This window comes from Chelon labrosus, assembly GCF_963514085.1.
Source record: "Chelon labrosus genome assembly, chromosome: 19".
Lineage (NCBI taxonomy): Eukaryota > Metazoa > Chordata > Actinopteri > Mugiliformes > Mugilidae > Chelon > Chelon labrosus.
In genome coordinates this window covers 20558907-20581954 of record NC_140352.1, presented here as the reverse complement: position 1 = coordinate 20581954, position 23048 = coordinate 20558907, and the positions used below count along the sequence as shown (strand labels likewise).

Sequence of the window (23048 nt, the reverse complement as noted above, 5' to 3'; positions counted from 1 at the left end):
GACGCATTATGACGTCATAGGGTGCGTTGCAATCGTCATGATCCAAGGATTCCAACGATTACTTGTTTTCAATAATCAGACATACAGTTCAAAAGTTACATGCACAAATGTACTTCAAACTTTGACCAGTTGGTAAGTACATGGTAAAGTAATATTGAGACTGCCCTTAAGCTATGTGCCAAACTTCACAACTTTTTACCAGACGGTTCTATGGGCTGCCATAGACTCCCATGGCGGAAAAATAATAGGGGAGAAAACGTACAAACACAATGGGGGCCAATTAAAGCTGCAAGCAGCGTTGAGGGGGCCAAGCAGAAAGTTCAGCAGTCCAGATTTGCCATGTAACTCAATGCAGTTGCATCAGACATATAGCATTAAGCAGTCACAGCAGGTTTCAAGTCAAACAACCTGGGATTGGTTGAGATATAAGGTCACTTCCTGTTTGGCGGCTTCGCCACCGATTTCGATGGGCTGTTACGGGTGAATGCTTTTGCCAATTGTTCCAGAAAGCAATGCATTGATAAGGCATGGTCTGAAGATGGCCTGTGCCAATTTTGGTGAAGATCAGATGAAATTTGTGACCTGTGAAAACTTTTTGATGTTTCTGATTAAATCCAATATGGCGGCCGAATCAATTACGCATTATAGAGGATGTTGTGGAACTGACATTAAGAAGTGTGACCCTTTCAGGCTCTGTGGGGGAAAGAACAGTACTATAACATGTGATTTATTCAAAACAATCACACATGCTGAATCTTCTGTAAGGGCTATGCTCTACAAAGTCATTGTTGCATACATGTTAATTAAAGGGGATTCAACAAGGCAAGCAGACTTACTTGTTGTGACTTCTTGGCTGCAGCTCAAACAAGGAACAGATACTACATAGACGGCTCCAGGGGTCAGATCAGTTATCAGATTGTTTGCAGAGGTGTTGTTCCCAATGGAAAAGCTGCAGTTACTTCCAGGTTCAATTCTGACAGTAGTAGTAGTTGTTGGGAATGTACTGTTTGTACAGGGCGCTATAAGATAAATGGACAAGAAAAACAAGAGAGTAAAACACTGTGCAAATAAATCTTTAAAACATCTTTAAAAACACAGATCAGTAGGCCTCCCAAACAGTCTGACAGTCCCACATAATTGGTATTGTGTGAGAACAAAAATAAGAGGCATGTAGTGCAGAAATCAAAAAGAAGGGACAGTACTTACAGCTAGTTTGTGCTTGGGTGTTCTGCAGAGGAGGGGACAAAGAAAAGCAAAGTAAATCATTTTGCACCAGCAGAGGTCAGCATTAAGTTTCGAACAGAGTCAACCCATCAGATAGAAACCACACCATCGCTTTTGTGTCAGAGGGCTCTTTTGGATTTATCAATGTCTAAACAAGTCTCAATTACTCTAATGGACAACTGTGAACAACACCACTGTTGAATAGATCGTGTCTCCTCAGTTTTTCTGAAACCGAGCCGAACATGCTGTAAACCCCCTGCACTCCCGTTTCTCTTCTTTATGGTGATCAGGGAACACGGCTACTGAAAATCATCCCACCTGATGTGAGAGAGCAGGAACACAACCAGATTTTTAAAACTCACATGAAACCCAGATATGTGAATTTTATGTTAAGTGTTCAAATAGTTTGTGAGTGCATTTTATTTCCCAGCTCAGAGGAATTTATGATTTATTATTTTTCTTATTAACTTTAGAGTAATTATACATACGTTTTAACTCCAGTATCACTTTTTTGATCACATATGATCTCATGAAAATAAGGGAACTGGTCTAAGCATTGATGACTTTATATTTATATTTTGCTGCACAAGCATGTTTCTATTACCAGAATTAAGACACTGTAAAAGGCACAAATACTGACACCTAAATCAAGATATTTTTTTCTGACACCATCAGTCACGTTAGTAATGCTCCTAGATGTCTCAGACAAATCCATAGACTTATTTCTTTTTCCACCAGTCCACGGCACTCCATAAAAAGAACTGCTTCCCACTGGTTTGTCACACCTCACAGACGCGGAATATGTCGTGAAATGACTGACATTCAGATCTGTGACTGCTTCAGGCTCTGTGAGGGAAAAGGTGGTACATGGGTAAGAATATTTAAATCATATAAAATCATCCTTGAGTCAAAGACACCGCGGAAACCATCCGACCAGAAACATGTCATGCAGACAGAAGTTCATTTGAGGCTTTAATTTGGTCTGTGCTATGGTGACATGACACCTAAATCGAAATCTTTTTTTCTGGTTTCTTGTTTGTTTTTGTTTTTCCCATCCCAGATCTAGTTCCTTATTCAACTTGATTAATTATTCATGGATGAAAAGTCCAGGCATATTGCTTTTAAACGTATTTGAAAACAGGTCTCACCAGGTTTCTAAAATCTACAAGTCCATTTCTATGGCTGTTAAGGGGGAAAAACAAAGGTGACTTGTTTTTCATTAATCCATTTCAATCCACTTCCTTTTTAAGGTTGAAAGGAGCACTCACAAAAGCAAAGTGTTATGCAATAAAGTCCCATTGTAACTGATGAAAGGATCATGTTGGTACAAACAAGGAAGTAGACCTCGCTAATCCCTTGTGGGTAATGGTAAACGTGGGACTGAGAGTACAGTCCTTGTAGGATTACATCTAGTTATCTCAACCCCAAACCATAATTTCACATACGTACTTTCAAGCCACCTCATGTCCACTTGAGCTCTCTGTACTTCAACTGTGGCTATTGTCTGTATGTTGACCGAACACGCCACTCTGATTGCGCATTACTTATTAGCCAAAATTTAAACAGGCCAGAGTTACTCGCTGACATGTTGCCTTTCAGATTGTTTGCCCGCTAAGCTAAACATTAAACGCATGGCATCATGGCTCAAACCTGCATCTTTCTCTCCCCCAACAAAGATCCCGGACAAGGCCAATCATTAACGTCTATTAACTAATGACAGAATGAGGCCTCGCAGTTAAAATGTTCAGTTTGTTGCTCATACGCATTTAGGGAGATGTTAACTCAACGAATCCCAGTTGAATTCTATTGTTTTGTACTATTTTTTTTTATGAATGATTGAACACAGTTAACATTTTTGCTAAAATTATCCATTAGGAAATTGTTAATTAACTCAGCATATAGATGTCAGCTCCAATGATAACAAATGAAGACAGCTTTTATTGCTCATATGTTTTATCTCTGTCCACATAATGACGATATTTGAGTGTCTGTTTCAAAATTTTTAAGCAATTCGTCTTTTCCTTGACTTTACTACAATGGAAACCATCTGTTGATTGCTGTATATTAACCATAGCCAATCTAATTAAGCAAGAAATTTGAAATATAACAGCACAGACACAACAACTCAAATATTGTCACACCAGGAAACTCATTCTGCGTTACACTTTTCTCCGTCCGCCCGCCAGTAGATGCAGATCAGCGTCCTCCCCTTAACTTTCCCTTTTCCATTCAACACCAGCGACCCTTCCCTTCCTGACAATCCTCTGGGACGCTATTTTTTCCTTTCTGAAGGTCTCACCCAGTGGCACATGAGAAAATTATGATTCATTACTCTCCGAGTAATTTTGTGTAAATATATTTATGCTTTTTGTGTCTTTTTATGGAAGTCTGTGGTTTATTCTTTCTTTCTAAGTGGCTACTATCTCTTAAACATTAACCAACCAAGCTTCATATTAAACTGTCAGGTAGAAAAAAAACCCAACAAACTGTCACTTTGGGTGGATTTTGCACTTAAACAGGAGGAACAGTTAGCATGAGGAAGTATACCGTCCATGCATGTGACTTTACTTCTGCTGTTTGAGTAGGGTGTCTAACAGGACAAACACCCTTTGAGGGAGCATGTAAATGGGTGAGTTTCTGGTTACAGTTTAGTGACACGTTACATTTCCAACAATGCAAATTCAGCTTTTAGGCAATATATGTAAGACTAGAAACTCGTCCTTTACGCCCTTCTACATACTGTACGATATTTCCTTTTTTCCTTTGCCCAAAAATGAACTGTTAAAAGTGCATTATTGCTATAGCCCTGACAACATTTTACAGTAATCTATCTTCTTCTACTTCCCCTGCAAACATTCAACAAGTATCGCTAACAAATCCTGACCCTTATGTGGGTGAAGATATTGAGACAGATAATATAAAATCATTCGAGTAAAGACTGCCTGTATGGTAAAGTTGTGCCTTTGAGGACCATTGATGTCTAAAACACACACTTGTAAATAAGTCTCAATATTAAACGGACAATACTAAAAGAAATTCAGATCTAACAAATATCCCACATGGAGCTGTGCCGAGTTAATTACCACCAAACCACACACAACAAACTGGAGTAGGACAAACTTTGATTCGACGGATGTCAAAGATCATAATAGCCTGGAGCAAGCTCGGACCTCCCCCACCCACAGTTTACGGAAAGGTATCACTCTGTTGGGAATTGATGGCAAAGTTCTTCCTGGAAAATCAAATCGTTTGGTCGTTAGTCATACACGAAGTCCAAATGGCTTGTTGCAAGACTCCGATCAAAGTGTTAGCATGCTAACAACTAATGATAGGCTAAACACATGTTGGTGCAGCCTCACCTGCTAACTGTAGAACGTAAAAACAAGCCGCCTTAACTTGTCAAGTGTTAAGATTCACAGCGATTAGTAGCCGTACTTAAGTGCTAAACAGAAAAGAGCCTACTCTTTTAGCTTTTCAGCTAAGTGAACTAAGTTTGGGTCTTTTATGGCCTGTTAACTAGCATCACTAACATTTCCGCTCTACAAACTTTTCCAGCACCAACCTTAAGACAGACAAGCAAAACAGCAAAGCTAGCACAGCATAGCTACAAATAAAGTCAAACTTCCTCCGGCCCAGAGACGTAAAGGTTGGTGTGGACAAAATAGTGGACTTACATTTAGTTGGCCAGAAATACGACTTCAGCCGAACGTGAACATTTCTGACTTCACTGTGTGAGAAAATAGGCCTCAGCAAGCTAATATTCAGGCTAATAAGTTAGCTATAGCAACTTAAGTCAGAAAAAGCACAGGTGTAAGACATAACATAATTAAAGCTGCAAGCAGCATTGAGGTGGCCAAGCAGAAAGTTCAGCAGTGCAGATTTGCCATGTAACTCAATGCAGTCGCATCAGACATAAAGCATTAAGCAGTCACAGCAGGTTTCAAGCCAAAAAACCCAGGATCGGTTGAGATATAAGGTCACTTCCTGTTTTGGCGAATGCTTTTGCCAATTGTTCCAGAAAGCAATGCATTGATAAGGCATGGTCTGAAGATGGCCTGTTCCAATTTTGGTGAAGATCAGATGAAATTTGTGACCTGTGAAAATGTTTTGATGTTTCTGATTAAATCCAATATGGCGGCCGAATCAATTACGATGACATCACAAGTTGACGTGGGTCGGCCTAAGGACGTCTAACAGTATTACCAGACATCGTTAGTACATTTTAATTCCAAACACATCAACAGCTACAGGCCAAAATGCATGGTTGCTAATTGCAGCGCCCCCTAGAGGTCAAAGGTCGCCAAAATTTCTTGTGCGTTTCCCTGATTGGGTCCTGAGTCCATGCACCGAGTTTGGCTTTGATACATGCAAGGGCTGCTGAGATATGAGCTCACTTCCTGTTAGGGGCTTCGCTGCAAATTTCGATTGGCTGTTACGGGAGAACGGTTTTAGTTCCGAAGACAAAAAGTAATGCATTAATGAAGCATGGTCCGTAGATGACGTGTGTGAAGTTTGGTGTCGATCGGACAAAATTTGTGACCTGTGAAAACTTTTAAGTGTTTTTGATAAAATCCAAAATGGCGGAAATTCCAATGGGGCAAAATTAACATCATAGGTATCGTTGATCTCGGCATGATCCAAGGAGTCCAACAGTACCAAGTTTTTGAATATCAGGCATACGGGTCAAAAGTTATAAGCAAAAACGCAATTTTGCTAATGACATCGCCCCCTAGTGGCCGAATGACACCAAATTTTTATTGCGCACTTCTAAGGGAGTGTCGAAGCCTGTGACCAAGTTTGGTCTTCGGAAGTCAAAGCGTCGCCGAGATATAAGAAAACTTCCTGTTTGGCGGCGTTGCCGCCGACTGCGATTGGCTAACGCGAAAAGTTGGCATGAACTGTCACTGGGGCAACCCACGGTATGTGCGGATATCGCAATTTCATTTCAAATAAAAACGCATCAAGAGATATGAGCAAAAACAATGTTTTGCTAATTATAGCGCCCCCTAGTGGCCACAAGACACCAGATTGTTTTCGTGCACTTGGAACAGCGTCTGGAAGCGTGGTACCAAATTTGGTTTCATTGCACCAAAGCGTTGCCGAGATATTAGCTCAAATGGAAAACGGCGCCTTCGCCGCCAATTTTGATTGGCTGTTACGGGCGACCGGTTGTAGTTCCGAAGACAAAAAGTAATGCGTTAATGAAGCATGGTCTGTTGATGATGTGATTGAAGTTTGGTGTCGATCGGACAAAATTTGTGACCTAAGAAAACTTTTAAAAGTTTTTGATAAAATCCAAAATGGCGGAAAATCCATTATGGCGGAAATTGACGCCATATGGTGCGTTGAACCCGGCGTGGTCCAAGGATGCCGAGGATACCTTGTTTTCAAAAATCGGACATACGGTTCAAAAGTTACATGCACAAATGTACTTCAAACTTTGACCCGTTGGTGGCGCTAGAGCGTGGTTAGTGCTTACATGAAACTTAGTCAAAGTAATATTGAGACTGTCCTTAAGCTGTGTGCAAAATTTCACAACTTTTTACCATACGGTTCTATGGGCTGCCATAGACTCCCATGGCGGAATAATAATAGGGAAGAAAACGTACAATCACAATAGGTGTCCTACGCAGCTTCGCTGCTTGGCCACCCATAATATAGCTGCAAGCAGCAATGTAGGGTTCAAGCAGGACGTTTTGGATAGAGCTGCAATAGTACTGATAGCATTGGCATGATCCAAGGAGTCCAACAGTACCATGTTTTTGAATATCAGGCATACGGGTCAAAAGTTATCAGGTAAAACGCAATTTTGCTAATTAAATCGCCCCCTAGTGGCCGAATGACACCAAATTTGGCATGTCCCGTCGGGACGGGGTCTGTAAACGTACTTCCAAATGTAGTTTTGATACGTCACACCGTTCCTGAGATATGAGCTTGTATCCCGTTTGCCGCCTTCTCCGCCGACTTTCATTGGCTATATCGGCCAAACGGTTTCGAAGCTGAAGACGCCTGATAATAACTTTTGTGCGCATTGGTTAGAAGATGGTCTGTGCCAATTTTCTTGAGAATCGGACAAAATTTGTGACCGCTGAAACTTTTTTCGTGTTTTCGCCAAAATCGTAAATTGCGAAAAATCTATCATGACGCATTATGACGTCATATGGTGCGTTGAAATCGTCATGATCCAAGGATTCCAATGATACCTTGTTTTCAAAAATCGGACATATGGTTCAAAAGTTACATGCACAAATGTACTTCAAACTTTGACCAGTTGGTGGCGCTAGACCGTGCTCAGTGCTTACAGGTAACTCAGTCAAAGTAATATTGAGACTGCCCTTAAGCTATGTGCTAAATTTCACAACTTTTTACCATACGGTTCTATGGGCTGCCACAGACTCCCATGGCGGAAAAATAATAATAATAGGGAAGAAAACGTAGAAACACAATAGGTGCCTTCGCAGCTTCGCTGCTTGGCCCCTAATAACCAACCTTTGAACAAGCTCTAAGGTGCATGCTGCATCCTCTTGGTACTGCATGTTCAGCACGTAGTAAGTTGCGAAAAGTGTTGAAAATGCTGTAGCAAAATTGTCAGTGGTTGTCGTATACAGCTGTCCTTCAATGGACAACATCCATTTTCTAGATGTCACCAGTGATTGGCCTGAAAAAGAAACACTATGTCACAATCTACAGTACTTTAATGCAAACTCAAACTAGACAATTCCCCTGCGGGAAATCGCGAGAGTGATGCAGTGGCCGCAGCAGTCTGCGATACCACGCTATATTGCTGTGATAGTACGATGCTACGATGCTACGATGATGCTACTATGCCAAGATGCTACAATGCTGAATGAATGAATTAATTTATTGATCATTGAGAGATACTCACGAGCACGAACGGGGGGACGAGCTTGAGAGCAGGGTCGGTGGGAAGGCTCCTCTCCGGCCGGGGGGGACGTCTGATGAAACATTAAGACCAAACACATACAGAACTCAGCAGTTAAGGAGAAAACAATAGATGTAACATTTCTAGAGCCATTTTCACGCAGACAGATGTCATTGTGGCACAGAAGCTTATCTACTGTGTAAATACCTCCAGGGGGGAAGGGGTGGACCTCAGCTCCTCCAGGTCGAGCCTCCTCCAGCGCTGCTTCACCGCCATGGAACGTCTGGACTTCCCAGGCATCCTGCTGACAAAAAATAGACAGAAAAAAAAAACAAGACAAAATACTTTTCAAAGCTTAACAGGCTATCAAACCTATCAAACTAACCTAAACCCTAACCTTTACCTAAACTCTAACTACCTAATGTAAAATAATCTAATCTAAGACAAATTAATGTAATATGTTATACTTAAATTAAATCTGTGTAGATGAAGGTGTGGTGAATGTATGTGTGTGGGTGAGGTGGCGATACTGCTCTGCGATGGTTGAGGGCGATGAATCAACGATGATCACTCTCAGCTGTCGAAGCACAGGAACCCTTTAATCCTATCAAAGACAATGCAAAAAAATTGAAATGTCTTTCAAATGTTATAAGTAAATGTAAGCAACAAGCTAATAACATAGCAGACACATGTTAAACATCTGTAGTTGTCATAAAGTGTGTGTTTTCCTTATACTAAGATGCTATGATGCTAAGATGCTTTAATGATGCTACCATGCTATGATGCTTTAATGATCACCTGTTCATATAGTCATAATATAATCCTGGTGAAATTATTTGCGACTTACGACGCAAATAATTTCATGTTTGACTACAAAAAGTAATGGTCACGTCAAGACAGGTATGAAAGTATTCGCGACTTACGTCGCGAATGTCTTTACTAAGTAGCATGTCTTTACTACCATGAGCAGCAGCTATAACAAAAAGCACAACTCAAATAGTCATTTAAGGCCTGGTTCCTTCTGACTGGATGGGTGTGAGTTTGATGTCATGCAGGGTACAACAAACCAAACAGGATGAGGAGGATGCAGTAGGCCTGGCTGAGAGAGAGAGACACTGAGAAGGGTCGTCCTTTACGCCCTTCTACAAACTGCAGGGCAGGTACAGGCAGCAGACCCCTCCCAGCTCCACCTGAAAGCCAGCATCAAATAAGGAAGAGAGTGGGAGGGATCTCACTAGGATCCCCAGACAAAGAACGAGCAAATCGTAACAATTGATCGTTAATCATAATAATTTTAACAATAAAACTCATTACTCCTACCTGAGCAATAGTTGAACAGTTTACGGCACAGTCTTACAGTTAGATAAACAATAATATTAAACTTAACACATCCAGGCTGTAACAAGGAATCAGCGATGAAGTGAAGACCTTCAAACTGTCCTGTGAGTCCAGCTCTTTGTCTCATGTTGGACGTCACTGCAGTCTGTCTGGATCAGCTGGAGGAAAACTATAGGCAGACAAATAGACATGTCAAATAATGTTATGTAACATACTTAATATAACTCTTATGAGTGTTCAACAGCTCATTATTTATTTAATTAAAAACATCATATTATATTAAATTACTCCAATTATATATATACTGTCATTGATGTTGTTGCAAGCCATAAATGTTTCCTACTTTATGTGGTGGAATAATATATTTTTCAGTTTGACACAGTTTAATTTAAAAATATCTTCCCTTTAAATTGTAAAACTTCAACATTATTACTGTGATAAGCACCCACTGCAACGCGGCGAATTAGCCGGCGGCTAACCCCACTAGCCTCCGCGTTAGCTCACGGCTAACTGCCGCGGCTAATTCGTGTTTAACTCCCGCGGGTCCGCGGTTAAATCCCGGTTAGCTAGCGGTTAGCTCGAGGCTAACTCCGCGGTTGAGTCCGCGGCGTTAAGGTAGCGGCTAGCTAGCTCCGTTAGCTCCGCTAGCTTGCTAACATACATGACCTATGCTGGAAGGCTAGTCGTCGGCTAAATCACTGGGCGGCTAGTCGTTAGCGTCTGTTAGCAGTTTAGCTATTCACTGACCTAATAAGATGAAGGAAACGGGTCAGGGATGTTGTGTCAGGAGTTTCAGCAAAGCAGCCAGATATAATTTGTGTTTAAAATAAAGGAAAAGGTCAAACATGAAGTTGTCATTCAGTCAATGAGAAGAGCTATAGCTAAGAGGCCCAGCAGCTGTGTGAAAGCACCAAGGGAGACAGGGATGGTTTGGGGGGTTTTAATGTTTTGGCAGATCATGTTTTCCCGCCTCTGGTCCCCTCCTGCTGCGTGTGTAAGCTGGTTGGGGTCTGGTTGTCATGGCTACCAGGGTCAACTGACGCTGGAGTCTCCTTCTCTCTCTCACCTCTGCCTGAGTCAGAGGGAAAGTGCAAACTAGGATTTGCCCTCCGAACAAATGCTCATAAATCAAAAACTACAAGTCCTATCGGGAAAACGAACACATCGTGAGCGTCAGCCGAGGGTTTTCTACAATTTAGTGTTGTTCCCACGCGCCTACTGCGAAAATTGTGGCCGTAGTCGTTTTAGAAAAAAAGTATGCGACGTGAAAAATCGTCGAAAAATCGCTCTCGCTTTCCACATACACACACATGGGGAAAAATTCGAAACTGGTCGGCGCACTCCTCGCTTGGAGGAGCCTGCAGCCCAAACCGTACGTCCCACACAAATAAAACCCACACCATCTGAAAGCCAACAAAAATCCCTACGTTTTTACGTATTTTTTATCTCTGTACCTCAAAAACTGTGGCCACCACGTGAGATTGAACCTTTTTTTTTCAGAATATCACCGAAACTCTGAAGTTAGAGTGTCGATCAGAGTGGGCCCATAGAGCCCCATTATAAACGCTGATTTTTATTTTTTTCCCCCAAATTTCACCAAAACGTAAACTGCGACCCTGACCAAACCGTAAAAGGTATCGAAACGCCGTTTTCAGGAAGAGAAAGCTACACTTCCCGTGCCTCATACAAACTTCCAAGCAAGTTTCTACTACAAAGCATGGCCGAGTAATCGCTCGACAAAGCCAAGCTGTAAATTTTGGAATGTTGCCGCTTTTTTCGGGCTTCTCCATTCATTTCAATGGGAAATTTATCGCGGTTTTTTCGCGACTACGTCTCAATCTTGTTTGGAAGAACTGTATAGAAGCACACCGAGTCCGATCGAGACGCACGTTTTGATGTATTTTGACCTGTGTGCGACGAACGGTATTTGAGTTGAAAAGTTTCGAAAATCGGCGGAAGATGAAAAAGTTTAACTAGACAATTCCCCTGCGGGAAATCGCGAGAGTGATGCAGTGGCCGCAGCAGTCTGCGATACCATGCTATATTGCTGCGACAGTACGATGCTACGATGCTATGATGATGCTACTATGCCGAGATGCTACTACAATGCTATGATGCTAAGATACTAAGATGCTATGATACTAAGATGCTACAAAGCTAAGATACTATGTTGCTACGATGCTAAGATGCTACAATGCAATTATACTAAGATGCTATGATGCTTTAATGATCACCTGTTCATATAGTCATAATATAATCCTGGTGAAAATATTTGCGACTTACGTTGCAAATAATTTCATGTTTGACTACAAAAAGTAATGGTCAGGTCAAGACAGGTATGAAAGTATTCGCGACTTACGTCGCGAATGTCTTTACTAAGTAGCATGTCTTTACTACCATGAGCAGCAGCTATAACAAAAAGCACAACTCAAATAGTCATTTAAGGCCTGGTTCCTACTGACTGGATGGGTGTGAGTTTGATGTCATGCAGGGTACAACAAACCAAACAGGATGAGGAGGATGCAGTAGGCCTGGCTGAGAGAGAGAGACACTGAGAAGGGTCGTCCTTTACGCCCTTCTACAAACTGAAGGGCAGGTACAGGCAGCAGACCCCTCCCAGCTCCACCTGAAAGCCAGCATCACATAAGGAAGAGAGTGGGAGGGATCGTCACACCCCCACCAGGATTATATTATGACTATATGAACAGGTGAATTATTATGATTAATGATCAATTATTACAATTTGCTCGTTAATCATAATAATTTTAACAATAAAACTCATTACTCCTAACTGAGCAATAGTTTAACAGTTTACGGCACAGTCTTACAGTTAGAAAAACAATAATATTAAACTTAACACATCCAGGCTGTAACAAGGAACCAGCGATGAAGTGAAGACCTTCAAATTGTCCTGCGAGTCCAGCTCTTTGTCTCACGTTGGACGTCACTGCAGTCTGTCTGGATCAGCTGGAGGAAAACTATAGGCAGACAAATAGACATGTCAAATAATGTTATGTAACATACTTAATATAACTCTTATGAGTGTTCAACAGCTCATTATTTATTTAATTAAAAACATCATATTATATTAAATTACTCCAATTATATATATACTAAAATCGCGTAGGAAAAAGTTTAATAAGAAGAAAAACGTAGTGAAGAACAATAGTTTGCAGTGCTTCGCACTGCAAACTATTGGCCCCCATAGCTTTGCTATGAGGGGGTCAATAGTTTGCATTGCAGGCACTGCATCACTAATAACTAGAAAATTCCCGCAGGAAATTTTGAGAGTGACTCGAGGGCTGCTGCCGGGGTTATTAAAAAAAGAAAAGGAAAAAGATGTTAGCATTACCATTACTAATGTTGGCATTACCATTTGCCACGCTAACGCGCGGCGCTGACGCACTAAACTAGGCTAAGGGTAGAGATTAGCACAGTCACGCACACACACAATAGAAAACATTCAGCTCAGATGTACACACAGAGCAAGCAGAGTGACAGTCACCTCAAAAAATGTCTTGCTTTACCTCTCTGTTACTGCCTGTCTGTCTTTTACCCTCTCTCTGTCTCTTTCTTTGTTATTTACTTAAATAAACTGAAATTAACTGCCAAGGACTACAAAAATGGCTGCAGCTGTGGCCCTGGCCTGAGGCTGCCATGGTGACTTTGCTGGTTGCCATGACTACTCACAGACACAGGAGAGGAGAAGGAAGAAATTTTGATTTTTTGCCCTCTGACAGTCCTCGCATTTGGGCTCACTGAGGCAAAACCAAAGCTCACATCAGAAAAAAAAAACAGACAGTGATTGGCAGGAGAAGTTCCCGAACACACTGATGTAATTTTGGTGTCTCTGGAGTAAATATTGTGGAAACTGTGGCGAGTATAAGAAGAGGGTGGATTCAGCTTTCCTCGAAAATCAGCTTCATATTTTGAATGGGAGTTTATTGGCAGTTGGAGCGGGACACTCCTCACTCTGGGGCACGCCATTCAAATTCAGAAAATGTCTCGTCTTAGGCGAGCACATTGTATGAATCAGGACAAGTTCCTCTACAAAAGTGGAAAAAATCTAATGTCTACGATGTAAGATGTGCCCAGGAGCAGCGTGGAAAGAGAAAAATTTCAGTGAATTTCAGACAGCCTCTACCACTCTAGCCTCTGAGGTCTCCCACTCTACGCCGAACATTCCACGCAATACACACCCATTATAAACTCAGAAATTTCACATGATTGATCACGATGATTGACGAGTGATTGATCGAAAAGTATAAAAGATATCAAAAATCTGAATAGAATTTTTATAGAGGACAAATTTACCTACATTTTAAAGTTTAAATGAAGTCTCTAGGTGAAATTTTGCGGGAGGAGTTAGCTTTTGAAAATGCCCCTCAAAAGTGTCAGTTTTTTCGTTTTTTCGCAGTTTCCCATTCATTTCAATGGGACGATTTTCGCAGTTTTTCGCGAATAAATACGTTTTGATGTAATTTTTGTCGGTGTCGCCCCAAAATTGCGGGGCGAGTTTGAGACCGAAAAAAGGTACGGAAGATGAATAATAATATAGAAGAAACACGCAGAAGAACAATAGTGTCTCGTGCGTAGCCTCGAGTCACTAATAAGAAGAAAAAACATAGTGAAGAACAATAGTTTGCATTGCAGGCACTGCATCACTCACTACTCTATACAAGCAATTCCAATTCATTTTACTAATAGTAATGCATAACAAATAAGATTACAGTTGTTGTGCTCATTATAAAAGGGATGTATGAAATTCAGCTATTTTTCTCCTTCCCTTGACTTAGAAGATTTGATGTGCCTTCCTTATCTGTGTGCAACCAGTCCTCCAGTGGTGGTGGTGGATAAACTTGAATTAAGTCGTCAGAATATCCTAATCAGATACACTGAATATTTATAAAACTGAAGTATAAAGCGTAGGTTATCATCGTTTTTCACAAGATTTCGGACAGGTCTGCGACCATGCCCGTAACGAATTAGCCTAAAACTGTAGCCTGTTATCTCCTCTCACTGGCTAAAAAAAAACATATGCACGATCATTTTTCCACTTAACCTTAAATGGCAAAAGAATAGTAATGTAAAAGAAAAGCATTTGCAAGCGGCAAATATGAACGTTGGTTAACTGCGTCAAAGCATTTTAACGTTCACGTATCAAAGCTAGCTACCTGCTGCTGCATTGACTTGATCTAGCGTTCTTTAGGCTGGTGGTGCTAGGTAAGTGACACCGAACTTAGTTTAGCTGTGGACGAATTACGTGCTTGCTTTAAGTGAACAGTATCTGAAACTTCAACAGTGGCTTACCTTATGTAACGTGTTTAACGTGTTTAACGTATTATTTGTTGGTCCTGAACCTGAAGACTGTGTCGCTGTGGGTGGTCTCGACTCGCAAGCTGGAGTGACTGGCTGAAGTGACGTCAGGTGCCGAAACGTACAGCAGAGTGAGAGCAGAGTTACAGCAAAGAGCTCTTTGGTTACAGCAAATGGAATCTCGTTGTACAGTAAACATGAAATGTACCGTAAACTATTGCACAATAATCCCGCCTTGCAAATATTACCCAAGATGCAATATTAGCTCCAGTACTGTGCAGTAATATTGTAATATTGTATAATTCTGTAGGACTTTTGATGTTCTGTACTGTAAAAGCTACAGCCATTTCTTTATGGAGCAAACTGGACTGATTTCAGAGTTTTTTACCTATATACTATATTCATCTATTTATTGTGCATAGTGCTGTCTGTGATGTGTGTGTTGTTTGTATGTCTTTATGCCACTGTCAAAGACAATTTTCCATTTTATGTAGGTTTTATGGACATTAAAGAAGTCTAAGTCTAAGTCTAAACTTCCTGTTCTTACCAATGGTCCTGACACTGGCGCCACCCTCTTGTCTCCCCCGAACAGTGGCGTAAGCAGTGGCATTTCCCCCGGACAGTGGCAACTGCCATGGCATCTTCCCTGGACAGTGGCATCTACTGTGGCATCTGGGGTTGCCACAGGAAATGCCTGTGCTAGTTGCCGATGCCACGATTTGAGTTTGCTGTCGTCAACTGATGACCTGAGGTAATCCATCCAGCATAGTGCAAATGCAGAATTAACAATATAAACATGAATACACAATCCAAATATAAACAAGGGAAAGTTAAGAATAAATAAATAAATAAACATAAAAAATAAAAACTTTAAACAAGATTCAGACTGTTAAAAAGTTTGAAATTGAAATGAACTTTGAAATAATTTGTCAAAGATTTTGAGGGTTACATACACAGGCACACTTTGTTTATATAATTGTTTATTTATGTTTGTCCCCTTGTTAGATATCATCAAGTCGACATGGATATGGAGCAGATACCATGTGTGATGCAAACCTTACAGCTCGTCGTCCACATGATACAGAAGGAAGCAGGTATTAAGAGAGTCCTTACTAAAGCAAGGTTGGTGGTGAAGCTTTTCTGCAAATCGTCTGTTGCAACACAAATGATGCTGGACAAGTGTGGCCTTATTGCTGTGAATGACTGCCTCACACACTGGTCAAGCACATTCAGCATGGTTGCACGACTCCTCACAGTGAAAGACGCAGTCTGCCAAGTTGCAAATGACATGGGATGGGACAGTTTGCTCCCTAGTGAGTGGCAAAAGCTTAATTCATTGCATGAACTACTGCTGCCTTTTGCAGAGCACACACAAACCCTTCAGAGTGACACAACGTCGTTGTCTCTGGTTCCTGGTTCTCTGGTTCTCTGGACTGGTTCCTGTCCTCTTTGATCTGCTTAAACACCTTGCCAACTTTGAAGAGAATACTAGCCATCGAGATCTTGCTGCTCTTGCAAGCAAAATGAGTGGAAGTATTAACGAGCGCTTTGCTTGTGTCTTGGATCCAACCGATGAAAAGTTCTCACCACTTGTGGCAGCTGCCTGCTTTGTCAATCCCACTGTGTGTGAAACCCTTGTTGATGTTGCGGATGACAATATTCAGGAACTCCTGAAACAGGCAGAGGATTATATGATCCAGTCCACTCAGTCACACTCACAAGTAGTGAATGAGTCTGAAGATGATGGACAGGGCCATGCAAAGGAACCCGAGGAACCAGAAGCAACATCAACCTCATCAACACAGTCAGTCTTCAGATTTCTTTCAAAATGCCACACAAAGCCTAAACAGAGGAACTCCACAAACAAAACGAGGCAGCAGATCTCAAAGTACAAGGAAGAGCTTGCACAACCCATCACTTGTGATACAGGAACAGACTTTTGGCTGGGAAAATGTGACACTTTTTATCATGACTTAAAGCCTTTTGCATTAGACTTATTAGCTATGCCAGGGGTGGCCAATGGGTCAGAGGCTAAGAGCCACAATTTTTACTGTGTTACTGCAAAGAGCCAGATTTACTGTAAATGTCACACATCAACATGATAATGACAAAAATTTACTCCCACAGAAGTAAGACCACTGTCATTTCGCTGTTTGCATTTTTTCCCTGCCATTTTGAGGGCAAACTTGGTAGGCCCACACCAGGGATGGACAACCTAAATAATGGAGGGGGCCACAATTTTTCATCGACACTACCACAGGGCCACATAAGCGCACCTAACCAGATATGATAAAACTTCCATTTTAAATATGTTTGTGTGTGTATTTAGATTATGTATATGTGTATATATATATGTACAGTATATATATATATATATATATATATATGTATATGTGTGTGTGTGTTTATTGAAGCAAACAAAAAATAACCAGTTATTATGATTTTTTTTTTTTATTATAAATTTGTGCATTTTTACACCAAGAAAGAGTTTAACATTGTCCCTGTATACCCACTCTACCTCACCACTACCAGCAGTGGGCACTGGTAAAAAGCCGCTGTTGTTTGCGTACTTTTGATTTGAGGTCCGCTACGATAGCAGCCCTTGCAGCTTCAGTATACTTCTCGTGTTTAATTTGTGGAACGTGTTGTAGCGGCGACTTAAATTGAAAGTTTTCATGGCAGATAGCGTCTCCAAACAGACTAAGCACATAGGTTTGCCTTTACATTATGTGAACAGATAATCTTCTTTCACCTGAAACACACGATTTTCTCGATCAAGCTTTCCCTTTCCTCCGCTCTTAGCCACGGCTCAACGTCTTCTTCTCTGGTAGAGAAGACCCGGTGGAAGCGTGTACGAGGCGGCGTCTGCATTAGAGGCGCCATCTAGTGGCTAACTGTGTCATTACAACTGATTCAGTGCCGTAGAGGATACAGATTTGTAATTTTCAAGGGACACGTCGAAACACAAAATTCGACATGAACGTAAGAGCCGCATGAAACCGGGCAAAGAGCCGCATGCGGCTCGGGAGCCGCGGGTTGGCCAGGCCTGAGCTATGCTAAAGCTTCTCAAGCTTTTGCAGAGAGGGTGTTCAGTGTCACAGGTGACCTCACTAGAGAATAGAGCAAGGGTCACATTGTTGTGACTAGTAGTCACATTGATGATACCATACCATACAAAAATATGCAGAACTTATTTTAAAGTGCTAATGTGGATGTTTGTTTACTGTGCCATTGGGTTTTTTTTCTCTGATAGAGAGCAGGGAAGACTGATTTAGTTTTTCTGTATAAACTGGAACTTTACGTATAGACTTATCATTTTCATTTTGCAAATGCTGAAATACAATGGTTGCACTATGCACTTCTTATGACAGCCTTTTGATTATAATTGGAGATTTTCTTCTTTATTTAGTAGAAATCCCAGATTCCATTTGAATATATGAGATTTTTCAACTAAAATGTACAGAAAATATATTTTTTTATTTTAAGTATTTTTCAAGTATCCTTGTGTTTCTTGTTTTGCTATCTCTCTCATTTTTGTACTGCTTTGGTTATGCACTGCTACTTTTACAGAATATTTCATTTTATTAAGAATGTCATAGCAGTTTGTTCAAATAGAATGAGTGAAATCTATGCCAATGAGCATTGCACATTTAAACATTAATACTATTCCATAACAGATTGAAAATGTTTCTATTTTATCTTCTGAAATACAAAAATTAAAAAACATGGATTACCGTTAACACTTTATATTTTAGCCGACTAAATTATGATTTAAACTAAAAGGACATTTTCGTCAAAAGACTATGACAAAAACGAAATCAAAATTTGCTGTCAAAATTGCCACTGGTTTGGCGAGCTACAGAGACAGCAGTGCGGTGTGGACGCAGCGCGGGGACAATGTTGTGTGTATGAATGATGGCTTTTTTTCTGCAACCTCAAAAACACAAATATGGATATGGGTTGTGTACAAAATAGGTAAGCCTCATGCTGAAAATATAAAACGTATCACTGTGAGTAAAACAAGTCGGTTTGGCTAATGAAGTACCGTACTGAGGAGGGGTGACATTGACCCAGAAGTGCTTTGTGGACGAGATGGAGGGGAAGGGGAAGTGTCTGATTGGGTGATTGGCTCATAGGCTGTGGGCTGGCAGACGGCTCAGTAGTTTCAGCACTCCACCCTGGATTTTAATTTTTATTTTTTTGTGAAGCAGAGTCGTCTCCATGCATTTGAAACTGAGGGCTGACATCTGTTTCACATACAGAGCTTGGATAGCAGCTACCAACAGCATCCAGAATTAGTTAGAACTGGATCCTCTTAGGTCAGGCCTGGCCAACCCGCGGCTCCCGAGCCGCATGCGGCTCTTTGCCCGGTTTCATGCGGCTCTTACGTTCATGTCGAATTTTGTGTTTCGACGTGTCCCTTGAAAATTACAAATCTGTATCCTCTACGCCGTAGGTCGGCAATAGGCGGCCCGCGGGCCAGATGTGGCCCGCAAGCAAAGACATCTGGCCCGTGAGATTGTTTGAACTAGAGAAAGAAAATAAAAATATAAAATATACTTTTTAAAAATTGGACTGCCAGTCTCAAAAATGCTCTTTATTTGGAAACTTCATTTTCCAGAACAGAAAAATTTCCTCAATCTAAATGCGTATTTGTTTAACTGGATACGAGAGTGAATACGCACATCAGCGAGGTGCAGCGCGAACGCTCAACATGCAAAAACAAATGAAGTCAGTGGACAGTGCCTGGTGCTGAAACTCCAAACTCGTCTCTAAAACACAAGTTGTCATTCAAACAACGGACAGGCTTCATATTATTGTGAAAATTAAAACACGACTTTCTTCAAACAAGCCAGACATCAAACATAGGCATTTACGTACATAGAACTGTGAAAAGTAAAACACGAATTTCAAACGTAGCGTGCGTGTTATTTAGGCTAGGCCTTTCTATGACTGTGGTGGCACCAAAAATGTAAACTTATAACAATGCATTGCACTGTCAAATCGGAGCAAATCAGAGCAAAAAATCTGAATCCACTCGACCATGGGCTGGAGTGCTCGGCCCCTGAAACGACAGAGCAGACGTGCTACATTTACTGTAGGCCTGAATTATGCCTAGCCTACAACGAGACATTCATTAAAAATAGGCTACAGTTCAGATTTTAGACACAATAGCTGGTTTAGATTACTCACCTAGTGTGAAAAGTGGCATCTCCCGCTGGCCACTATTTTCTGGATATCTGGTGAAATAGACGTCACTTTAATCCTCAGGCAGTTCTCGAGATTTTGGTGAGTCAGTCTATTCCTCTCGTGCGTTTTTATTGCATTCATAGCTGAGAAGGACGACTCACATACGTAGGTGGAAGGGAACATTGTCAGAATGTAAAGTGCGACTTTCTTGAGGTTGCTGTATTCCTCGGAGCATAGTAGGCCAATCCAAAAGGCACTCACGGACTCCGCACTTCTGAGCGCATCTCGCACAACTGAGGTGGTTTGGAAGTCAATAATTTCCATTTCCAGCGCAGCCTGATCTAAAGAGGGGATAATTTCTTTCGCCAGGGAAGAGAAGTTGTCGGCTGGTTTTACTGCAGGGTCACGTATAAAGTCAATGATGTCTTTTGGGATGGAGTAGTCATCAAACCGAGAAGTGAAGTTGGCTCGTAGCCTCTTGATGAAGTCAACCATCAGCTCCGTCACTTCTCCTGCTGTCTTCTTCAGTGTGCTGAAATGTAGGAGCCTGCCGGCAGATATGTCTGCCTCAAGTATCTCAAGCTTCCTCGTGAATGACTCCAGTTTTTCAACCATGTCCACGATGGTTTTGTCTCTCCCCTGTAGCTGAAGGTTAAGCAGGTTTAGGTGGCCAAATATGTCAGATAAAAACGCTACATTGGACATGAACTTTTCATCTTCCAGCAGGATAAGATGGTCAGCTGCTGCCTTGCTCTTGCTCATTCCAAGGAACGCTTTGATCTCATTCAGTAGCGCACAGAAGCGATCCAGTGCTTTCCCCTTGCTTAACCAGCGCACATCATTGTGAAGCAGCAAGTCATCGTGGGCGGCATCTGCTGACTCAGCCACAAGTTGTCGGAAAAGCCTATGCTGGGTGCTTGATGTACCTCTGACAAAATTAATGACTTTCATCACTTTGTCCATAACATTCTTTAGCTCGCCATTCAGTCTGGCACAGAGGACACTTTGGTGGATGAGGCAGTGCAGCCCGTGCATTTGGGGGGCGAGTTCTTTCAGCCTGCTCACCAGACCTCTGTGCTTTCCCACCATAGCAGGAGCCCCGTCTGTCACGATTAGGTTAACCCTCTCAAATGATAATGAATGCAACTGAAACAACTCTTCCAGTTTCGCAAATATAGCATCTCCAGTGGTGTGCCCTTCTAATGGAATTAGAGACAGCAGCTCTTCCTTGAAATCCTTCTCATCAAAGTATCTCACATAAACGCACAACTGGGCTACATCTGTGTTGTCAGTGCTCTCATCAATGGCTAAGGAAAAGTAGTTTGCGTGACTGACACCGTCGACAATTGCACCCTGCACCGCATCAGACAGCGCTTCTATGCGGCGGGCAGCGGACCTCGCAGAGAGCGACATCTGTTTCACTGACGCGATCACATCATCCATCGACTTGTTGGTATCAAGTTCCTCCAAAACTGTCACCATCATCTCCTTGAAGACCTCTGCGTCAGTGAATGGCTTGGCGTGCTTTGCGAGCACCCAGGACGCTTTCAGAGATGCACTAGTTACCTTCTGTTGGGATGTGAGGCCTCGCACCAGGATCCTGTTGCTGTGTGCATAAGCACCTTTCAGGGCTTCGATTTTGCGCTTTCGTGCCTCTGTCTTCTGAGGGAATGCAACCTTGAAATTAGCATGCTTCGTTTCGTGGTGCCGTCTAATATTGTACTCTTTGCATGCAGAGACACCCTCGTTACAGATCAGGCATGTGGGCTTTGCATTAACAAAACTGGGGAGGATGAAGGCATAGTTCTCTGTCCATTCATCATGAAAGATCCTGTTCTCGCTGTCAACTTTTCTCTTGCGATGTTTTGATAGTGCCATTTTTTCGGACAGCTAACAGCAACAAGTGGAAATGTTTTTTTTTTTTTTTTTTTTTTTTTTTTTTTAACAAACAGGCATATAATTAATAGCGCCCCCAATGGTCAGTCCACAAATTTAACCTACATCAGCCCGCTTGAATGTCTCAGTGCGTCTGCTCCGTCATTTCAAGATCGCCTATCATTTTCATTATCACCCCTCCTCCCCTATTAATTCATTATATTAGCCATTGTTTTGGTTGTGGCCCGCCATGTAATGGCTTGGAAAATATTTGGCCCGAGGCCAAACTTAATTGCCGACCCCTGCTCTACGGCACTGAATCAGTTGTAATGACACAGTTAGCCACTAGATGGCGCCTCTAATGCAGACGCCGCCTCGTACACGCTTCCACCGGGTCTTCTCTACCAGAGAAGAAGACGTTGAGCCGTGGCTAAGACCGGAGGAAAGGGAAAGCTTGATCGAGAAAATCGTGTGTTTCAGGTGAAAGAAGATTATCTGTTCACATAATGTAAAGGCAAACCTATGTGCTTAGTCTGTTTGGAGACGCTATCTGCCATGAAAACTTTCAATTTAAGTCGCCGCTACAACACGTTCCACAAATTAAACACGAGAAGTATACTGAAGCTGCAAGGGCTGCTATCGTAGCGGACCTCAAATCAAAAGTACGCAAACAACAGCGGCTTTTTACCAGTGCCCACTGCTGGTAGTGGTGAGGTAGAGTGGGTATACAGGGACAATGTTAAACTCTTTCTTGGTGTAAAAATGCACAAATTTATAATAAAAAAAAAATCATAATAACTGGTTATTTTTTGTTTGCTTCAATAAACACACACACACACATATACATATATATATATATATATATATATATATATACTGTACATATATATATACACATATACATAATCTAAATACACACACAAACATATTTAAAATGGAAGTTTTATCATATCTGGTTAGGTGCGCTTATGTGGCCCTGTGGTAGTGTCGATGAAAAATTGTGGCCCCCTCCATTATTTAGGTTGTCCATCCCTGGTGTGGGCCTACCAAGTTTGCCCTCAAAATGGCAGGGAAAAAATGCAAACAGCGAAATGACAGTGGTCTTACTTCTGTGGGAGTAAATTTTTGTCATTATCATGTTGATGTGTGACATTTACAGTAAATCTGGCTCTTTGCAGTAACACAGTAAAAATTGTGGCTCTTAGCCTCTGACTGGTTGGCC

General features: G+C 41.6%; 1 protein-coding gene across 1 annotated transcript; it reads right to left on the bottom strand.

Moving 5' to 3' along the window:
- Positions 1-967: 967 nt before the first annotated feature.
- Positions 968-21829, bottom strand: LOC311504302 (general transcription factor II-I repeat domain-containing protein 2B-like; the record flags this gene model as incomplete). The annotated part of the gene is made up of 4 exons (XM_084567321.1): positions 968-1019; positions 16139-16267; positions 16349-16431; positions 20213-21829. 4 exons carry the CDS (start codon positions 21827-21829, stop codon positions 968-970), a joined length of 1881 nt encoding a protein of 626 aa, XP_084423447.1.
- Positions 21830-23048: the final 1219 nt, after the last annotated feature.